Source organism: Eretmochelys imbricata, chromosome 4, assembly GCF_965152235.1.
Source record: "Eretmochelys imbricata isolate rEreImb1 chromosome 4, rEreImb1.hap1, whole genome shotgun sequence".
Classification (NCBI taxonomy): Eukaryota; Metazoa; Chordata; order Testudines; family Cheloniidae; genus Eretmochelys; species Eretmochelys imbricata.
In genome coordinates this window covers 132,515,316-132,531,861 of record NC_135575.1, presented here as the reverse complement: position 1 = coordinate 132,531,861, position 16,546 = coordinate 132,515,316, and the positions used below count along the sequence as shown (strand labels likewise).

Below are 16,546 nucleotides of genomic sequence, written 5' to 3'. Positions count from 1 at the left end.
ACTGTACATTTGCTAAGATAAGCGTAAAAATATATGTGAGTGTTTTTCTGGAATCCCAAGACATTTTAAAAGTCTGGGCTCCGATTTTGTTAGGTTCAGTACTTAGATATTATTATTTTAGCTTATACAGCAGCAAAGCAGGAGACTGACTGAACTGAATGACTTTGACTTGGTTTTCCAAGATGTGATCTGTGTTATGCTTTCTTCAGATCTTTACAAAGATTAGGGCTTGATCCCGCAGTCTTTGCTCAGACAAAACTGTCATTGAAATCAGGGGGAGTATTATCTGGGGAAGGATTGCAAGATTGGGTCTTAGTTTTCAAGAGTCTGAATATTGACATACGGGGAGAGATTTTACTCAGTTACCTAAGATTTACATCTGACACCAGGATCAGAATCTGGCCCATTTCGTGATTATGTGACACAAAGTGAGGTACACGAACACTCACTCCGAGTGGCTATGCTAAAGGTTGCCACAGTCTTAACTTCATGTCTTTCTCTAGCTGCACACTGACTATTTTTTATAACAGATCCTTGAGTTTTTAGTTCTAGTCATATATGACAGTTGCAGTAGGAAAAATATTAATAATCCTCTGTGGATCTGGAGCTTGATTCTCTTCTTATTTCCACCTGCATATAATGAGTCAACTCTACTGAAGGCAATGGAATCTTGCAGGTGACTGGTGTGAGAGGAGAATCAGGTTTCTGATTTTAAAAGTACTGAGCACCTGTAACTCCCATTGACTTTAAGTGGAAGGACGTGTGCTCAGCACCTCTGAAAAACAGGCCCTAAGGAATTAGATAGCTCAGGGGACTGGCAATGAGAGAGATCTGGAGGGAAATCCTGGCTCCAGTAAAGTCAATGGCAAAACTAATATTGACTTCAATGGGGCCCAGATTTCACCCCAGGAGCCTTTCCCCTCTAGGATACAGGGGCTTATTGCAGCTTCCAGTGGAGGGGGGGGTTCATGTTGTCATGTACATGGCATCGGTAAGTTTGCATCCTTGTTGGCAATCTCAGCAGAGAGACTCAGGGTTGAGGGGGAAGTACCTTCTCACCCTCCGAGAGCCTTCCTCTAACTCAGGATTGAGGGATATAGGCATGGTGGTGGGAAGCTCGCTCTGCTACTGCTACATGAGCGGTATCTTGTCTGTCGATAAACAGGACTTTAACCTCCAGAGCTGTCATGCTGGCACCTTGCCCTGGTATCTCTTGGGTGAGGCCATTTTCCAGGGCATTGCACTAATTAGTCTCTCACACTCACATCAAAGGCTCTCGCGTCACTCAGGACCAGGTTGTGCAGCCCTTCCTCCCAGGGGAAGCACTTCCGCACACAAGCAGTGCCAAGGTAGTAAGCAAAATGAAACTGGGTATGATGGGGCAGATTCTCAGCAGGTGTCAATCCGAATAGCCCATTCGAGTCCATGGAGCTGTGCTGATTTACACCCGCAGAGGACCTGGCCCTGTGTTTTCTTAAACCTGAATTGATATCCTATATGGTCTATGTGCACTGACTCCCTCTTTATTCTGACCTGCTGTGTCACTTAACCGCTCTGTGCCTCGGTTTCCCCATCCATAAAATGGGGATAACGATGATACTTCCCTACCTACCAAGAGTATCTGGAGGATGAATTAGTTAATGGGCCAAATCCAGCTTGCCTCAGTCGCTCATGGATGAACTACTCACATAAATAAGGCAAGAGTGATTTGGCCTGATAATTGTGAATGGCTTCATCCGTGCTCAGTGTAACTATCCACTCCTAGGTCAGTTGTCATTAACACCATATTCTGTGCTCTCCTTTTTTGCAGGTAGAGAAAATGCCAAGCCTTCGGTGTTCATCTTTCATCCATCAGCCGACCAGCTGTCTGGGGGATCTGCCACTGTGGTGTGCCTGGTGAGTGGCTTCTACCCGAGTGCCTTGAACGTGGTCTGGAAAAGGGATGATGTCACCACCACGACCGGTGTTGTCACCAGCCAGAAGCAGCAAGACACTTCTGACAGCACGTACAGCCTGAGCAGCACCCTGACGCTCACGAAAGAGGAGTACAACAAGCACAACCTCTATAGCTGCGAGGTGACGCATGAAACGGTGCAGGGCTCTCTTGTCAAGAGTTTCAAGAGATTGGAGTGTTCACAATAGGAGGCTCCCAGGGAAAGATCCCTGCCTCCTCTTTGCAGCCTTTCTTATGCTTTGTTTATGTAACTATCAGTCTTATTCATTTTTTCCCCCTCCCAAACTATTATGACAGAGATCTTCCAGGTCTCACCTCCTGCCTTACCCCTTGCTAACAGTCCTGGATAACCAGGCCTTGCCTGATTTTACCCTGCTGCCTAATGAGGCTTCCTGCTTTTATCAAGTTTCAACTTCAAAAATGAATAAATAAATGAAATCAATGAAACAGCATCTGTTCTCTCACGTGTTTTTAATGTGACAATTGAAATAAAGTGAACTCAGATGGAGTAAATAAATGGAGTACTATGCAATTTACTGTGGGCAGTGGGAGGGAGGATGAGTCCTTAAAAGAAGGTCCTATCTTCCCTGGGAGGACACTAATATCCCATAAGAATATACCCAATAAGAATCAGGGTATCCATGGTCAATATATCCCCTCCCCCTCCAGCATGCAGTGTGCAGAGTGCTACTGCCTTACCACCCCAGAAGTACTATAGGTAATTAGTGTGTCCTTCCTGCAACTTTTATCCATTGACTTCAGTGGAACTACTCACATGAGTAAGGCCTGCAGGACTGGTGAACTAATCTGGGATCCATCAGGACACAAGGAGTACATGATATTATGCACTCAGCAGCATTACAGCACCTCGCTGTCTATGGGTCACACAATCAAGGTCCATGTGCCACCAGATCTGACAACATACTCTGTGCTACATATAGAGGGCCTGGTTCTGACCCTGCTCACACCAATATAAATCAGGAGTGAATCTACTGAAGTTAATGGAAGTTGCGGATGTCTCTACAGCTCTGAAAATCAGGTCTCTTTACACAAAGGCTTAAATACGGATTTGAGTGCCTAGGTTTCAGTCTCCAGAGTTGAACGTTGTGTCCTTGATTTCTACAACAAAATCCATTTTACACAAGTGCAATGAAAAAATGTTGCTTTGTTATTGTGAAATGTGCCACATGATTAACCCCTTTAGGTGAAAAATGGCACTTAATGTCATTGCTCACATTTAGCTACTAATTAATCATAAGCCTCACATGCCTCTATGTCCTCTGTAGCAACTCACGCTGGATCAAATCCACCCTAGGGCTTAAGCAGTCCATAGACCTTTAGCTGGCATTCTGCACAGCTGTGAATTGCATCCTTGGAGAGCATTTCTAACTACTGCTATGTGTCCAGCAGTCCATACAATTGTCCACTCTGCTCACTGATGCTGTGTCGTCTTTCCCATCTATTTGAAAAAATCAATAACCCAAACCCTACTTTTAAACTCAGACTTTTTGAGACTCTTTCCCCAACAAGCTGTCACCAATGTTCTCAGAGGACAGGCTGATCTAGGCTGGGATTTTCAAAGGAGTTTAAGGAGCTTAGGTGCCCAAATCCCACTGAAATTCAATGGGCACCGAACTCCCATAGGCTTCCTTGAAAGGCCCAGCCCTGGTTGTCGAAGCACAGCATTAAGCTGCAGGACACTTGGGTTCTATGCCAAGCACTGGGACTGACTCACTGCGTGGCCTTCCTCAAACTGCAAAGGCCAAAAGTATGCAATAAATTTGGGTGTCTCCACCATTTTCAGATGCCCGGCTTGAGATGCTCAGGGTCTGATTTATCTAAGATGCTGAGCAGTTAAACTCTGACCTCCAAGGGATCTCAAGATGTCTCACATGGGGGAGGCAATCTTTAAGGCACCTAACATGAATGGGCTTTTTGCAAATGTTGGCCTTCATCCCTTTGTGCCTCAGTTTCCCCATCTGCAGAATAGGAGTAATACTATTTCTGTGTCTGGCAGGGGGAGTGTGAAGCTTAATCAGTTAAGGCCAGATTCTGATCCACTCTCCCTTTGCTCACACCTTGAGTAGTACCTTACTTTCCAGATAGTGACATTGAAATCATTGGGCTGACTCCTGGAGTAAAGTGCCCTCCATTGTGAAGAAGGGGACCATGGCCTTCATATTGGTAGAGTGCTCTGTGATCCTTCCTGGCGGAGGCTACATGGGCTCAATCCGACAAGGTGCAGAGCACCCAAGGAAATCCATAGGAGTTGCTGCCATTGTTACGAAGGGATGTTCCTCTGGCCCGCACACTAATGTCCTTGGTGAACATAGTGGTGGGCTGGGATTGTGCCATCATTAGGTGATTCCCACAGCCAAGACAGAGGCATGGGCCTGGTGAACCTAGTGCTTAAACCTGACCCTGCACACTACTCAGAGTGCTCCTGTCCTCCTTGCAGCAGGGCTCCTCGCCCTGGCAACACTGTCCAGAGAACCCCGCCCCCACAGGCTCCGCAGGTGTCGAGAGGTTACCTGCAGAAGTTGCTGGGACCACTTCTACAGGTTTGCCAGATTAGGTTAGACAGATAACCACCGCTCTCAACTATAAGACATTGCCCTGTCAAGGTCAACAGCTTTAACACACTTCATTGGTGCCCCTCTCCAAAAGAGCAACGCCATATATTTGGCTGCAATCAGTGATGTTCAAATGCACAAGCTAGTGGTAAGAGCAAGAGAATGGCAGTCAGGACTCCTGGGCAACTGATTCCCTGTATGATCTTGGGAAGTCACTCAACCTCCCTGTGTCACAGTTTATCATAATAATACATGCCCAAACCAAAAGGTTATTATTTAGATTACTGTAAGTATAATATCATTATTACATGTCTACCAAATAGCAGTCAGTAGACAGTGTCAGACATGGTATTTCTCGTGAAAATTTTCAAAGGCATTTAAAATTTTATTTCAGTTTGTTTCACAGAAATGTTGTGGGTTTTTTTGTTGTTGTGGGTTTTTTCATTCTTTTCATCAAAAATAGAAAATTTTGAAAGAAACTACAATTTGCCATGAACATTTTAATGTAGAAAAAAGGTCATTTTTTGCTAGGAAGCATTTTTGAATGAAAGTTTTCCTCCAGCTCTAGTGGCTAGACATTAAAGAGCACAGAACCAAATGACTGACCTTAATGTCTTTGAGAGAACTTGAAATGAGTTAACATGAATCACACTGGCAAAAAGGAGTAAAAATAACTCTCAGCGAGTGTCCCAACTGCATGCTCATTACGGTAAAGCTTGTTCGTGGAAATCAGTATTCTCAAAACAGAACCAAAACACACCCTTTGTGGAAAACAGTGACGCTAGAACCTTGAACTCTCTTCTGTGCAACTTTCATGAATTAAACTTCACAACACCCCATGAAGAAAGACACTAACTATTTTTATCTCCCTTTTACATATGGGGAAATGAAGGCACAGTGGGGTTAAGAGACTTGCCCAAGTTCACGCAGTGAATCAGTGGTACAGCAGGTTATAGACCCCAAATCTTCTGACTCCCAGATACCTGTTTCCACAATTTCCACTCATGCAGGGCTGGTTCCTGTTCCTATTGAAGGCTACGTGGTAGGATCAGGCTGTCGCTCCCCAATCACAAAAAGAACAATCCTTTCTAGCCATCACATGGCACAACAAGGATGAAGTTCATCCCTCCCTACACAAAGTCCAAGTGATTGAACATTGTGTGGTTGGAGGGAATTGGAAAGAAAAGCCACTCCCTAGCCACCAAAATACAGGTAGGGTGCAGCACCCTTTCTAGCTGCTATCCCAGCCTATCTACTGAAAACCCATCTCCTCTGTGCTGGGCTTTTTGGACACTGGAGCCATTTAATCATGAATTCCATGTCCCCTGCCCTGGTCCACCAAATTCAGGGCCAGCACAGAGACCCCCTGAACTTCATGACATACAGAGACCCTTCTGTATGGCCACCCCACCCACACTTTCCCCTCTGCAACATTACCACGGTGTGAAGAGACTTACACAGACACCCAATAGGTGAGTGAACCTCACCCATGAGAATAGCACACAGAAAGGTCCCGAGGGACTAGAAACAGAAGAAGAGCCAGCTATCCTATTGAAGGTAGCAGCTATACTAATTTGTCTGCTCTGAGTCCTGTTATCAAGTGGTATCTGTACTTAGATGTTTGGGTGAAATCCCAGCCTGTGGAAGACAGCGGGAGTTTTACCATTAACTTCAGTGGGGCCAGGATTTCACCCCTTTCATTTTCATGATCCCGTGGGGTTAATGACAGGACACAGATATCACATTAGTTTATTCTTCCTAGACAGTGGCCACAGAATTGGTTTGTTTGAAACTAACATGTTAGGACATGAAGTAATAGCCTTAATCAGCAGCAAGGGAGATTTAGGCTAGATATTAGGGAAAACGTTAGAACTATGAGGATAGTTACGCACTGGCCTAGGCTTCTAAAGAAGGCTGTGGAACCTCCATCCTTGGAAGTTAAGAACAGGTGAGACAAACACCTGTCAGGGATGGTCTAAATTTATTCGGTTCTGCCTCAGCACTCGGAGCTGGACTAGATGATCTCTCGAGGGCCCTTCCAGACCTACCTTTCCGTGATTCTATGTAACAGTGTAATAACTGCATGCTCCTGAAGATTCCTCTCCATTAAAAACTCTGTTGTGAAATCCTTTACAAGCCCAAGATTAAATGAATTTTCAGGACTTCTGTGGTTTTGTGCAGAACTCCAGGGCCTGGAGCCCAGGAAGAATTTGAATGAAACTGGCACTTTTACAATTGCTCTCTGTAGCTCCAAAAAAATTACTATGGCATGCGATGTCTTCTCCGATTTAGAAGATAGCAATGCCTGTGTTTGCTTTCCCTGGTTCCCTAAGTCATTAAATGGCTGGCATTTACCATGGACGAATCATCATATGCCATTTCTGCCAGGCTGAAAAGACATGTTGCAGAGAGCTTTACAGTGAATCTGGTGCTAGTGAGAGATGCTAAACTGACAGCCCTGAAAACTGAATTTCTCCAGTTAGCCTTTCAGAAGTCAGGAATAATAAAGATTTTTAAAGAGGTCATCTTTCTGAGAAACAGCATGGCCCAGTGTGTAGGGCACTAGACTGGGAATCAGGAGACCCTGTTTCTGTCCTACTGTGTCACCTTAGGCAAGTCACAGCACTGCTCTGTGCCTCAGTTTTCCCATCTGTAAAGTGAGGATAATGGGCACTTCCTCGCCAAAGCACTTTTTTATCTAGGATTGAAGAGTGTTACGTGCACCTGATCCAAAGTCCACTGAAGTCAATGAGTCTCTCCATTAACTTCAGTAGACTTTTGGACACAGCCTTATAAAAGCCAGGTGTTATGATCTTGAGGATTACCAATACTCAGCCTACTTAGTTCTCTCTCTGTCTTTTCTTTTTTCAGCTTCATCATAACTAGACAGACAGATCAATAGATCGATAGATTGCATTTTTCTTCCTCCTAGGTTAAATAAATACAGTAAATATCTCCACTAGGAACACAGAATTTATTCCTCAAAGCAATATGTGTGAGTGTAGGAGCATGAGTTGCTCTGGGTTATCTGAACAAATATGAATTCTCCTCTCCTTGAGGAAAAGCAGACTTTTCCCACCAAACAGATGAACAACACAGTCTGTCTCCCACAATCAGCTAAACCTTACTTCTGAATCACTTCTCTGGGGTCAGTCAAATGGAAAGCTGAAAAGAGTTTAGGATTCTCAGCTTTCTTGTGGACTAAAAACACAACTAGGAAAACTTGGTATTAGTCCAACCAGCCCTCTCTTGGCTTTCCAGCAGCTGTTGAAGAAATGTCCAGAGTACCCGCAGTCATGGACTAGCTGGAGATTTTTTGATCCCTTACAGCCAAAATCTTCAAACTTAGATGCCTCAGGATAGGCTCCTAAATCTATATTTAAGCATCTAAATAGAAGGGGTCTGATTTTCAGAGAAGCTGAGCACCCACAAATCCCATTAAAGTTAATAATTTTAGAAAGGTTCCAGAGGCCATCCTGGCAATCACAGGCTGGGGAGCCTAACTTCAGCACCAGGCAAATTGGTTGAAACTATAGTAAAGAGCAAAAGTATCAGACACATTGATAAACACGATATGTTAAGGAAGCCTCAACAAGTCTTTTGTAAAGGAAAATGATGCCTCACAATCTGTTTGAATTATTTGAGGGTGTCAACAAGCATTTACACAAGGGTGATCCAGTGGACAGAGTGTACTTGGACTTTCAGAAAGTTTTTGACAAGGTCCCTCACCAAAGGCTCTTAAGCAAAGTCAGCAGTCATGGAATAAGAAGGAAGGTCCTCTCATGGATCAGTAACCGGTTTAAAGATTGGAAACAAAGGGTAAGAATAAATGGTTGGTTTACACATGGAGAGAGTCCCAAATAAATAGCGGGGTCCCACAAGGATCTGTATTAGGACCAGTGCTGTTCCACATGTTCATAAATGATCTGGAAAAGAGAGTAAACAGTGAGATGGCAAAATTTGCAAAAAATACTGAAGTACTCCAGACTGTAAAGTTCAAAGCAGACTGCGAAGAGTTACAAAGGGCTCTCACAAAACTGGGTGACTGGGCAACAAAATGGCAGACCCTTTTAATCACAAGGAGACAACATCATGATGGGTATGGGAATAACTTAACGGTGGAAACTAAAGAGAATTTTTTCTAGAAGTGTTGTCTCAGGAATCCTGTTTATGCCCTAAATAGTTTAGTCTTTTCTAGGAAAAATCTAAGCTGGACAGAACCTCAGAGGAAACAACCTTAGAGTACGTTCTTTAAGACTGTAGAATAATCCCCAAAGTAAATGATGGAAACTCCATTGTTTGAGTCATTTAAAACTAAAGTGGATAAAAGCACTGGCAAATATCTTACAGCGACAGAAGAATGGACAAAATAATCTAATAATCCTTTTCCCTCTCTAATGTCTATGGGCCCAATTCTGATACTGTTGGTCATATTACATGGTTAATTTAATGGGGGCACTCCTGAAGATACTATGTAGTGTAAGGGCATCAGAATGTGGCCCTAAGGTAGTAACATGGGCAATGCAATCCTAAGAAACCAAGCCCAAGAACTGCTGTGCTAAAACACAACAGCATTTTCAGAAATATACATGTTTAAAACCTACATATGTCTCCCCATGTAACACAGCAGATACAGCCCTGGGGCCTTCAAAAAAATGTCCACCTGAGCTGCGAGAAAGAGGTGTTGGGTTTTTTTTACAGGAACTCAAAGTGAATTCCATTGAATTGCCCTTGCAGGACAGCTGGAATATTAAGGCGCCAGGACTGTATTTGATATGAGTTCAATTAAAATACGTGGCAAAACGCTCCTGGTGCCTCCCAGCTGCACTGTGCTGATGAGCCACGGCAAGCAGACAACACTGAGAGTAAGGAGCCTTTCTTTTTGTTTAACGGCACTTTCAAACTGAAAACATTTTCTGTTGTTGAATGTTTCATGGTGACTTGCTTTAAAAGCTATAAAAAGCAACCAGAGCTGTAAAGGGAGAGCCCCATCAACCAATATAGGTGTTGCCAAGGCAACAGTATCAGGCCAGGCTGCATTTTTGAGGAACCGAAAACAAAACCTGCCCTGCACCTGCAGGTGTCTTAAGTATCAAACACGTCCGCTAACCTCGTACCCTGAATAGTTTCCATCTTAGGAGAGAAAGAGACTGCAGCTTAGCTACTGAGATTCAGCTTCCCAGAATTGCTAGTCAAATCAAGATGGGGAGATCAGCACTGGAAACCAGTCCCCGGAATGCAATAAACAGGGGAGGATAAAGCTTAGTCTTTAAAATATTTATAGCAATATTTTATACCCTAGGGAAAAGGGAGGCTGGGGGGAAAGAGAGGAAATAGGCCCAGTGGCCACTGAGTAGAAACTCACATGGTGAACTTATGGCCACACTGAAGTGAATGACAAAACTCCGTGAGTGAATGATTTCAATGGGGCCAGGATTTCACCCCAGGTCACTTCCAGAGGGATTGTATACCAGACAGAACTGAGGGGAGAATGAATCAAACAGCAATTGGTAACAGAAAGAGAGGGAAAGAATTTGAGGGACCTACTTAATCAAAGCCACCATTTATATTCAAGTTAAAAAATAAACTTTAGTTGAAAGAACAGGAGTACTTGTGGCACCTAAAAGATGAACAAATTTATTAGAGCATAAGCTTTTGTGGTCTACAGCCCACTTCATCGGATGCATAGAATGGAACATATAGTAAGAAGATATATATATATACACATACATACAGAGAAGGTGGAAGTTGCCATACAAACTGTAAGAGGCTAATTAATTGATCTAAACTTTAGTTGGTAAATAACCAACTATCCATCCATGTGAAAAGACCGTCTCCCCAGGATTCATACAGATACTCAGGAAGTCTGGCTAAACTAAGGAAAGATTCACCAGTCTTGCCAAATGACATTTAAAACCAGGATAGATTTTTAAAACATCTTTGACACTATTGCTTGGCTTTCACATAGACTGTCTAACATGAGACACAAGTAATATGAGCTAAATTCCACTCTCAGCTGTACTGGAGTCATTCCAGAATAACACTATTAAACTGAGTGGAGTCACTTCAGGTATACACACACCAGTGTAACTGAAATCAGAATGTGGCTCTCTACATACCTATTTAAAAATCAGTTACTCAACAGCTGTAAACGTGTATGAATGAAGTTCTGATCTCAGTTACATCTCCAGTTTGCCAAATACCAGTAGTGATTATTAAGTGTTTCCCAATTCATTTTATTTTGTTCATTCAGATCTCAGATTACCAACATATCATACTCGTACATCTCAATATTTCTGCAAATATGCATTTATTGTAATCCATCATTTATACTCCTGAACCAAATTGGAAACTCTGCCTACTCCCTACTAAAGTGATCAGTATCCTGCTCCAAGCATAGGATACAGATACTGAGATTCCTGAAATACCCTAATTCTTGGCAAACAACATGACCAAACTCTGGCTTCTTCTGTCACGTGTCTCAAAGACAGGGGAATAAGATTCTCCTCTCACACTGACAGAGATACATCATTGGCTTCAGTTGAGTTACGCTGGATGTACATGGATGTAAGTGAGATCAGAATCTGATCACGGTCTTGTTTCCCCACTGGACCCATTGTGGGGCTAAAGGATAAAATTAGTTAGTCTTTGCTCTGCATTGCAGAGGTAGGCTTCCTAGGCAAGGAATGTTTGGAGCTAGGTACATAAATCCACGATTCATTCACAGTCAATCCTAGTAGCTGTTGTGGACACTAACTCATGTTATTTCCAATCAGAGAATCACAGGAGTCACACAAATGAGGGTCATTCTTGTCAGTTGCCAGCTTGCGCAGATCAAGGAGTGACTGGTTCACATTCTTTTCCAGGTGCAAGGCACACTCCATTGCTGTCTACCCATTCTCCCAATCATCACAATCTGGTTTCTTGATGTCCACAGGGTTGGAAGGGACCTCAGGAGGCCATCTAGTCCAAGCCCCTGCTCAAAGAAGGTGATTAAGACTATTCCAAAGACCTGATGTCTACCCGGGATCAATGAGTTTTTGCATTCATGGATTAGACTCTGAAACGCACGCTCCAGCCCCTGCTGGGGAGAAACTTCACCAGGGTCTATCTGGCCATTCTTCACTGTTGCAGAAATGTGTTGCAGTCTCTGACTTTTTTCAGCTGATAAAAAAGGCCTGTTAAAAAAGTGTAGTCGAAAGGCCTCGCAACCGTGTCAACTAGATCCCCATTCAGTCCCCGAGACAACCACAGTTTGACACTTGGTGTCGTGTCTATCCTACAAGAGGAAGATTTAAAACCATGCAGCCACATAGCATCCTACCATTCCAGCAGCAATCATGCATTCCCTGTCCTCCATTGCTTATACTCTTTCAAGAACCAAACTGGAAAATCTGCCTAGTCACTTCAAAAGTGATCAGCAGCCTGCCCCAGGCATAGGCCACAGAGACTGAAATCCCCACAGTTTCACCATAGCATTTGCAATTGCTGCAGTACAATCTGGCATGGTGTTGAAAAATGGATAACGTTAGATTCCCAGCTCCTATTAGCAGTAGATACAGTTTTTAGACAGAGGTAAAAGGGATTTCCATGCAGGCAGGCAAACAAATGCAGGGAACGGTCCCATTGCACTGTGATGTGAAACCAGCCTTATGAAAATAAATTAGGAACATTTAATCATGGTAATATTTATTGTCTAGCCAACCCCCTCCATCCACCAACAGTACTTTAAGCTCTGGAGTCTAACAGGTGTGTCTCCTGCCTCAAAGAACAAGGTTTTCTCACATTGAACCATACACAGCATTACACAGAGTTCTCCCCAGGTCATTACATTGGAGAAGGGGAGGGGGCAATCCACAAGAGACATAGGACCATATGCAATAAGACTTTGCAACACCCAGACTGACTCCGTGGCCCCCTACACCACCTTCCAGCAGGATAGTGGCACAGGTCTTAAGGAAATGCACTGCCAGAGACCCTCCTACCCCAGCCACCCCCGTAAAGCACACAGCAGAGAGTGGGAAATTACTGCAGCCTAAGGTGCAAGCTGTTGACTCCCACATTCTACACAGGCAGCTCTGTACAAAGAGCTCAGCCTTAGTACATGGGACTATGGAGTCAAACCAGTCCCACCTGTTTATGGTTCACAATGGCCGTTAGCTGATCAAATCCAGTCTGTGAAATAATCAAAAGAACAAGTTTCAGAGTAGCAGCCGTGTTAGCCTGCATTCGCAAAAAGAAAAGGAGGACTAGTGGCGCCTCAGAGACTAACCAATTTATTTGAGCACAAGCTTTCGTGAGCTACAGCTCACTTCATGGTATTTTCCACTGAATGCATCCGATGAAGTGAGCTGTAGCTCACGGAAGCTTATGCTCAAATAAATTGGTTAGTCTCTAAGGTGCCACTAGTCTTCCTTTTCTTTTTTCAAAAGAACAAGAATTTCCTCTTTGATTGTCCCCTTAATTTGAGGATCTCAAAGTGCTGTTCAACCAGTTAATGAAGCCTCACAAGTGTAATTGTATGCATTTTGCTAGCAGGCAGATAGATATAGAGGGCAAGGCTCAAATTTCAAACATGGATGCCTAAAAGTAGGCACATAACTCCTCCTGTTCAAAAGTGCTGAGCCCTCAGCCCTTCTCAGTGGGTCCATCCTCAGCACCCCTGGAAACCAGAGCATTTATTCAGTTGCTTTTAAATGGATTTAGGTGCCTCACTGTCACCACATACATATGAAAAAGTTGGCCCAAATGACTTGTTCAAGATCAAACTGTCAGGCAGCCTCCATACACAGACTCCGTACTGTAAGCATAATAGCCAGGTTAATGCTTAGATACCAGAGAGATTGGGTGCTTTAGAAACACATAGCCAGAGTTCTGCATACCGATAAACACAAAGAAAATGTAGAGTCTTGTCAAAAACATTCAGTGTAGATGGCAAAACCCTGACAATAATAAATGTGTGTATTGCTTGAGCTCCCAAGCAAGGAGAGAGAAGTTTTCAGGAAATCCCATGACCCCACAGTGTAACTGCGATGCACACATGCCACCACAGGATAAGATTGCAAGTGACAATGGTCAAATGTAAGTGGATCTTGCAGCAACGAAAACAAGATCAAGACCTTTGCACAACATGGAGTAAAGAGGAGTTAGCTACAATGTGCTGCCATTGACCTATGGCAATATCAGATGTGGTTCCCAAGGCACTGCTATGGAAATAGGCAGAATTAAGAGACAGGAAGCTAAACAACCAATGTGGAATACAAATTGTGTGCCGTGGAACTTTGAACTTAATTTTAAAAATGAACACGTTGTCTGTTTATTGCAGGGGGTTTACTCTTAGTGCTGCTGGAAGATCTACAGCATGATGCAAGAACGAGATGCATTCTAAACATAGATGAGACCCTGCAGTTTCACAAGGCTTAAAGTTTAATTGCATCACCCCACAAAGGTCATGCACGCAGCTGTCAACCCATTGCTCACTGGACCAGCAAGCTTCACCCCAAAAGAGGCTGTTTAGGTTTAGAAGAAGCAGCTTCCCACCAGCCACAGAGAGAAAGACAATTTATTAGTATATCGTATCAGCTTAATATCTCAGTTGTGCATAGGATAGCACGATTCCATACACGGGTAAATGGGTGGAATTCTATGGCCTGTGATGTACAGAAGGTCAGACTAGATGATCTAATACAGTGGTTCTCAACCAGGAGTCCAGGGGGCCCCTGGGAGGCCGCGAGCAGGTTTCAGGGGGTCCTCCAAGCATGGTCAGTGTTAGACTCGCTGGGGCCCAGGGCAGAAAGTCAAAGCCTCACCGCACGGGGCTGAAGCTCGGGGCCCTGAGCCCCATCACTCGGGGCTGAAGCTGAAGCCTGAGCAATGTAGCTTCGCAGGGGGGGACCTGTGGTGTGGGGCCCCAGGCAACTGCCCTGCTTGCTAACCCCTAACGCTGGCCCTCGCTTTTATATGCAAAAAACCAGTTATTGGGGCACAGGTGGCACAATATAGCATGTTGGGGGGGGGCCGGGGGGCTCAGAAAGAAAAAGGTAGAGAACCCGTGATCTAATAGATCCTTCTGGACTTAAAATCTATGAATCTGTCAAAGATTTGCCTTCTATTACCTGGATCATTTTTTGTACAGAGCCTACCACAATGGGGTCCTGGTCCATGGCTGGGGTTGTTGAGTGCTACAATAATACAGCTGAATAATATGTTGGTACATTGATAGTACATCGTCATAACAAAAGGTACAGCATATCAAAGAATTTAGGGACTGAGCCAAAGCCCATTAAAGTCAATGAGAATCTGACAGTCTCTTAATCCCCGACATTAATTGGGATGTATTTCACAGTCTTAGTAATGAATAATAATATGAAAGGAGAAAAAAAAATCAATCAAAAATGAAAGCCAAATAGCTGTTCGGCTCTGAGTGTTAGATTAAAAGCTGATCATACGTTAACAGAATAGCATCAAAAGAAACAATGTGATCACTGCCATGAATCAGCTAGTTTTAATTGACTGACTTTCAGGTGAGAGGTTTTTCGCAGGAGTGGGTGGGTGAGATTCTGTGGCCTGCGTTGTGCAGGAGGTCGGACTAGATGATCATAATGATCCCTTCTGACCTTAGTATCTATGAATCTATTTCATGAGTGCGAGTCTTTTAAATGAACATAAAACTAAAGACAATTTTGGATAGCCTCTTATCCTGCATAAAGTTAACCTTGAATCTACTCAGATGCTGTATGTAGAAGAGAGCCCAGAATAGTTTGACTGTCCTTCAGTCTTTTTTCATTGGCTATGAAATTGATTTTAATTTTATGTTCATTTTGAGATTTGGAACCAACATTCTTGTTCTTTAGATCAATAAACCTGGAATGTTCATCAGTGTATATCCCTCTACATAGATTTCTTCATAAGATTCCATGCCAAGATCAGAGTTTAGCCTACTCTTCTTAGACGTGTTTTATTTGTAATGGGACGTGTCTGTTATTAAAATGAGGCATTTACTGTAATAAGGAAATTCAGCTTTATAGCTCTCAACGCTTTTGCTACCACACAACCAGGAATTAAAGAATGAAGAACAAAGCAGAGTTTCTGAGAAGGGAACTCTGAGAGTTGCAATGGGGTGCTCTGTGCCTCTACAAAAAATAAATTTTAAGTAATATTATTTATCTGCTCTGTGGCTGCCAACACTGAAATGTGGATGATGCAGATCCCCTGTAGATATCAACATCTATTATCGATCTGGAGGGTTGGGAGAGGAATGTTAGTCTGTAGAGTTAAAACAGCCCAACATTATTCAGTGTTATAAAGAATTTGAATGATTAAAAGTTAGCTATTGTGTTTTAGCCTCTTTGTTGAGATGATACAATTCTCATTAAACTACACAGGAAAATACAAAAAGAAAATCAAAATGTTGTGCTCCAAGCATCTGAGAAAAAGGCAGCTTACATAAGAATTAGGGGAAAGAGCACCACAGCCTATCTGCACCAAGGAATTAAGATGGTGAGAAAGGTAACTGGCATCTAATCTGTTTGAAAATTGTGCTGCCTAAATAGACAGAAAGGCTTCGAAAATGAATCTGTCACAGCCAAATGCTTTAAAATGGGATTGAAATGTACAGGTTATAAGTAACTGGTTACAGAGTGATGCTGTCAAAAGTAAATCAGTTACATGCTGCTAGAACTTAGTGTCAGGCTTTGAAAATGAGGAGAATTAAAGTTTCATTCGTGATTTATATTTTCTAAAAAGAAAAGGAGGACTTGTGGCACCTTACGGACTAACAAATTGGTTAGTCTCTAAGGTGCCACAAGTACTCCTTTTCTTTTTGCGAATACAGACTAACACGGCTGCTACTCTGAAACCTATATTTTCTGAGGACTCTCTTATGGTCTTGTTTAGAGATTATTAGAAAATATTTGCAATATATGTTCATAAGCATAAAGACGTTTTGATCTTAGCAAATATTTGATTTGGTTTGATTTTTTTAAAGCATAGTTTAGCACTGGAAGATTTCATCGCAATA

The 16,546-nt window shown here is 43.0% G+C and overlaps 1 gene segment (V, D, J or C); it reads left to right on the top strand.

Moving 5' to 3' along the window:
- Positions 1–2,406, top strand: part of LOC144264328 (Ig kappa chain V-III region MOPC 321-like) — a 126,248-nt gene extending 123,842 nt beyond the window's left edge. Inside the window, 1 exon segment of the V gene segment in view lies at positions 1,811–2,406. Coding sequence covers positions 1,811–2,142 — 332 coding nt within the window.
- The last annotated feature ends 14,140 nt before the right edge of the window (positions 2,407–16,546 follow it).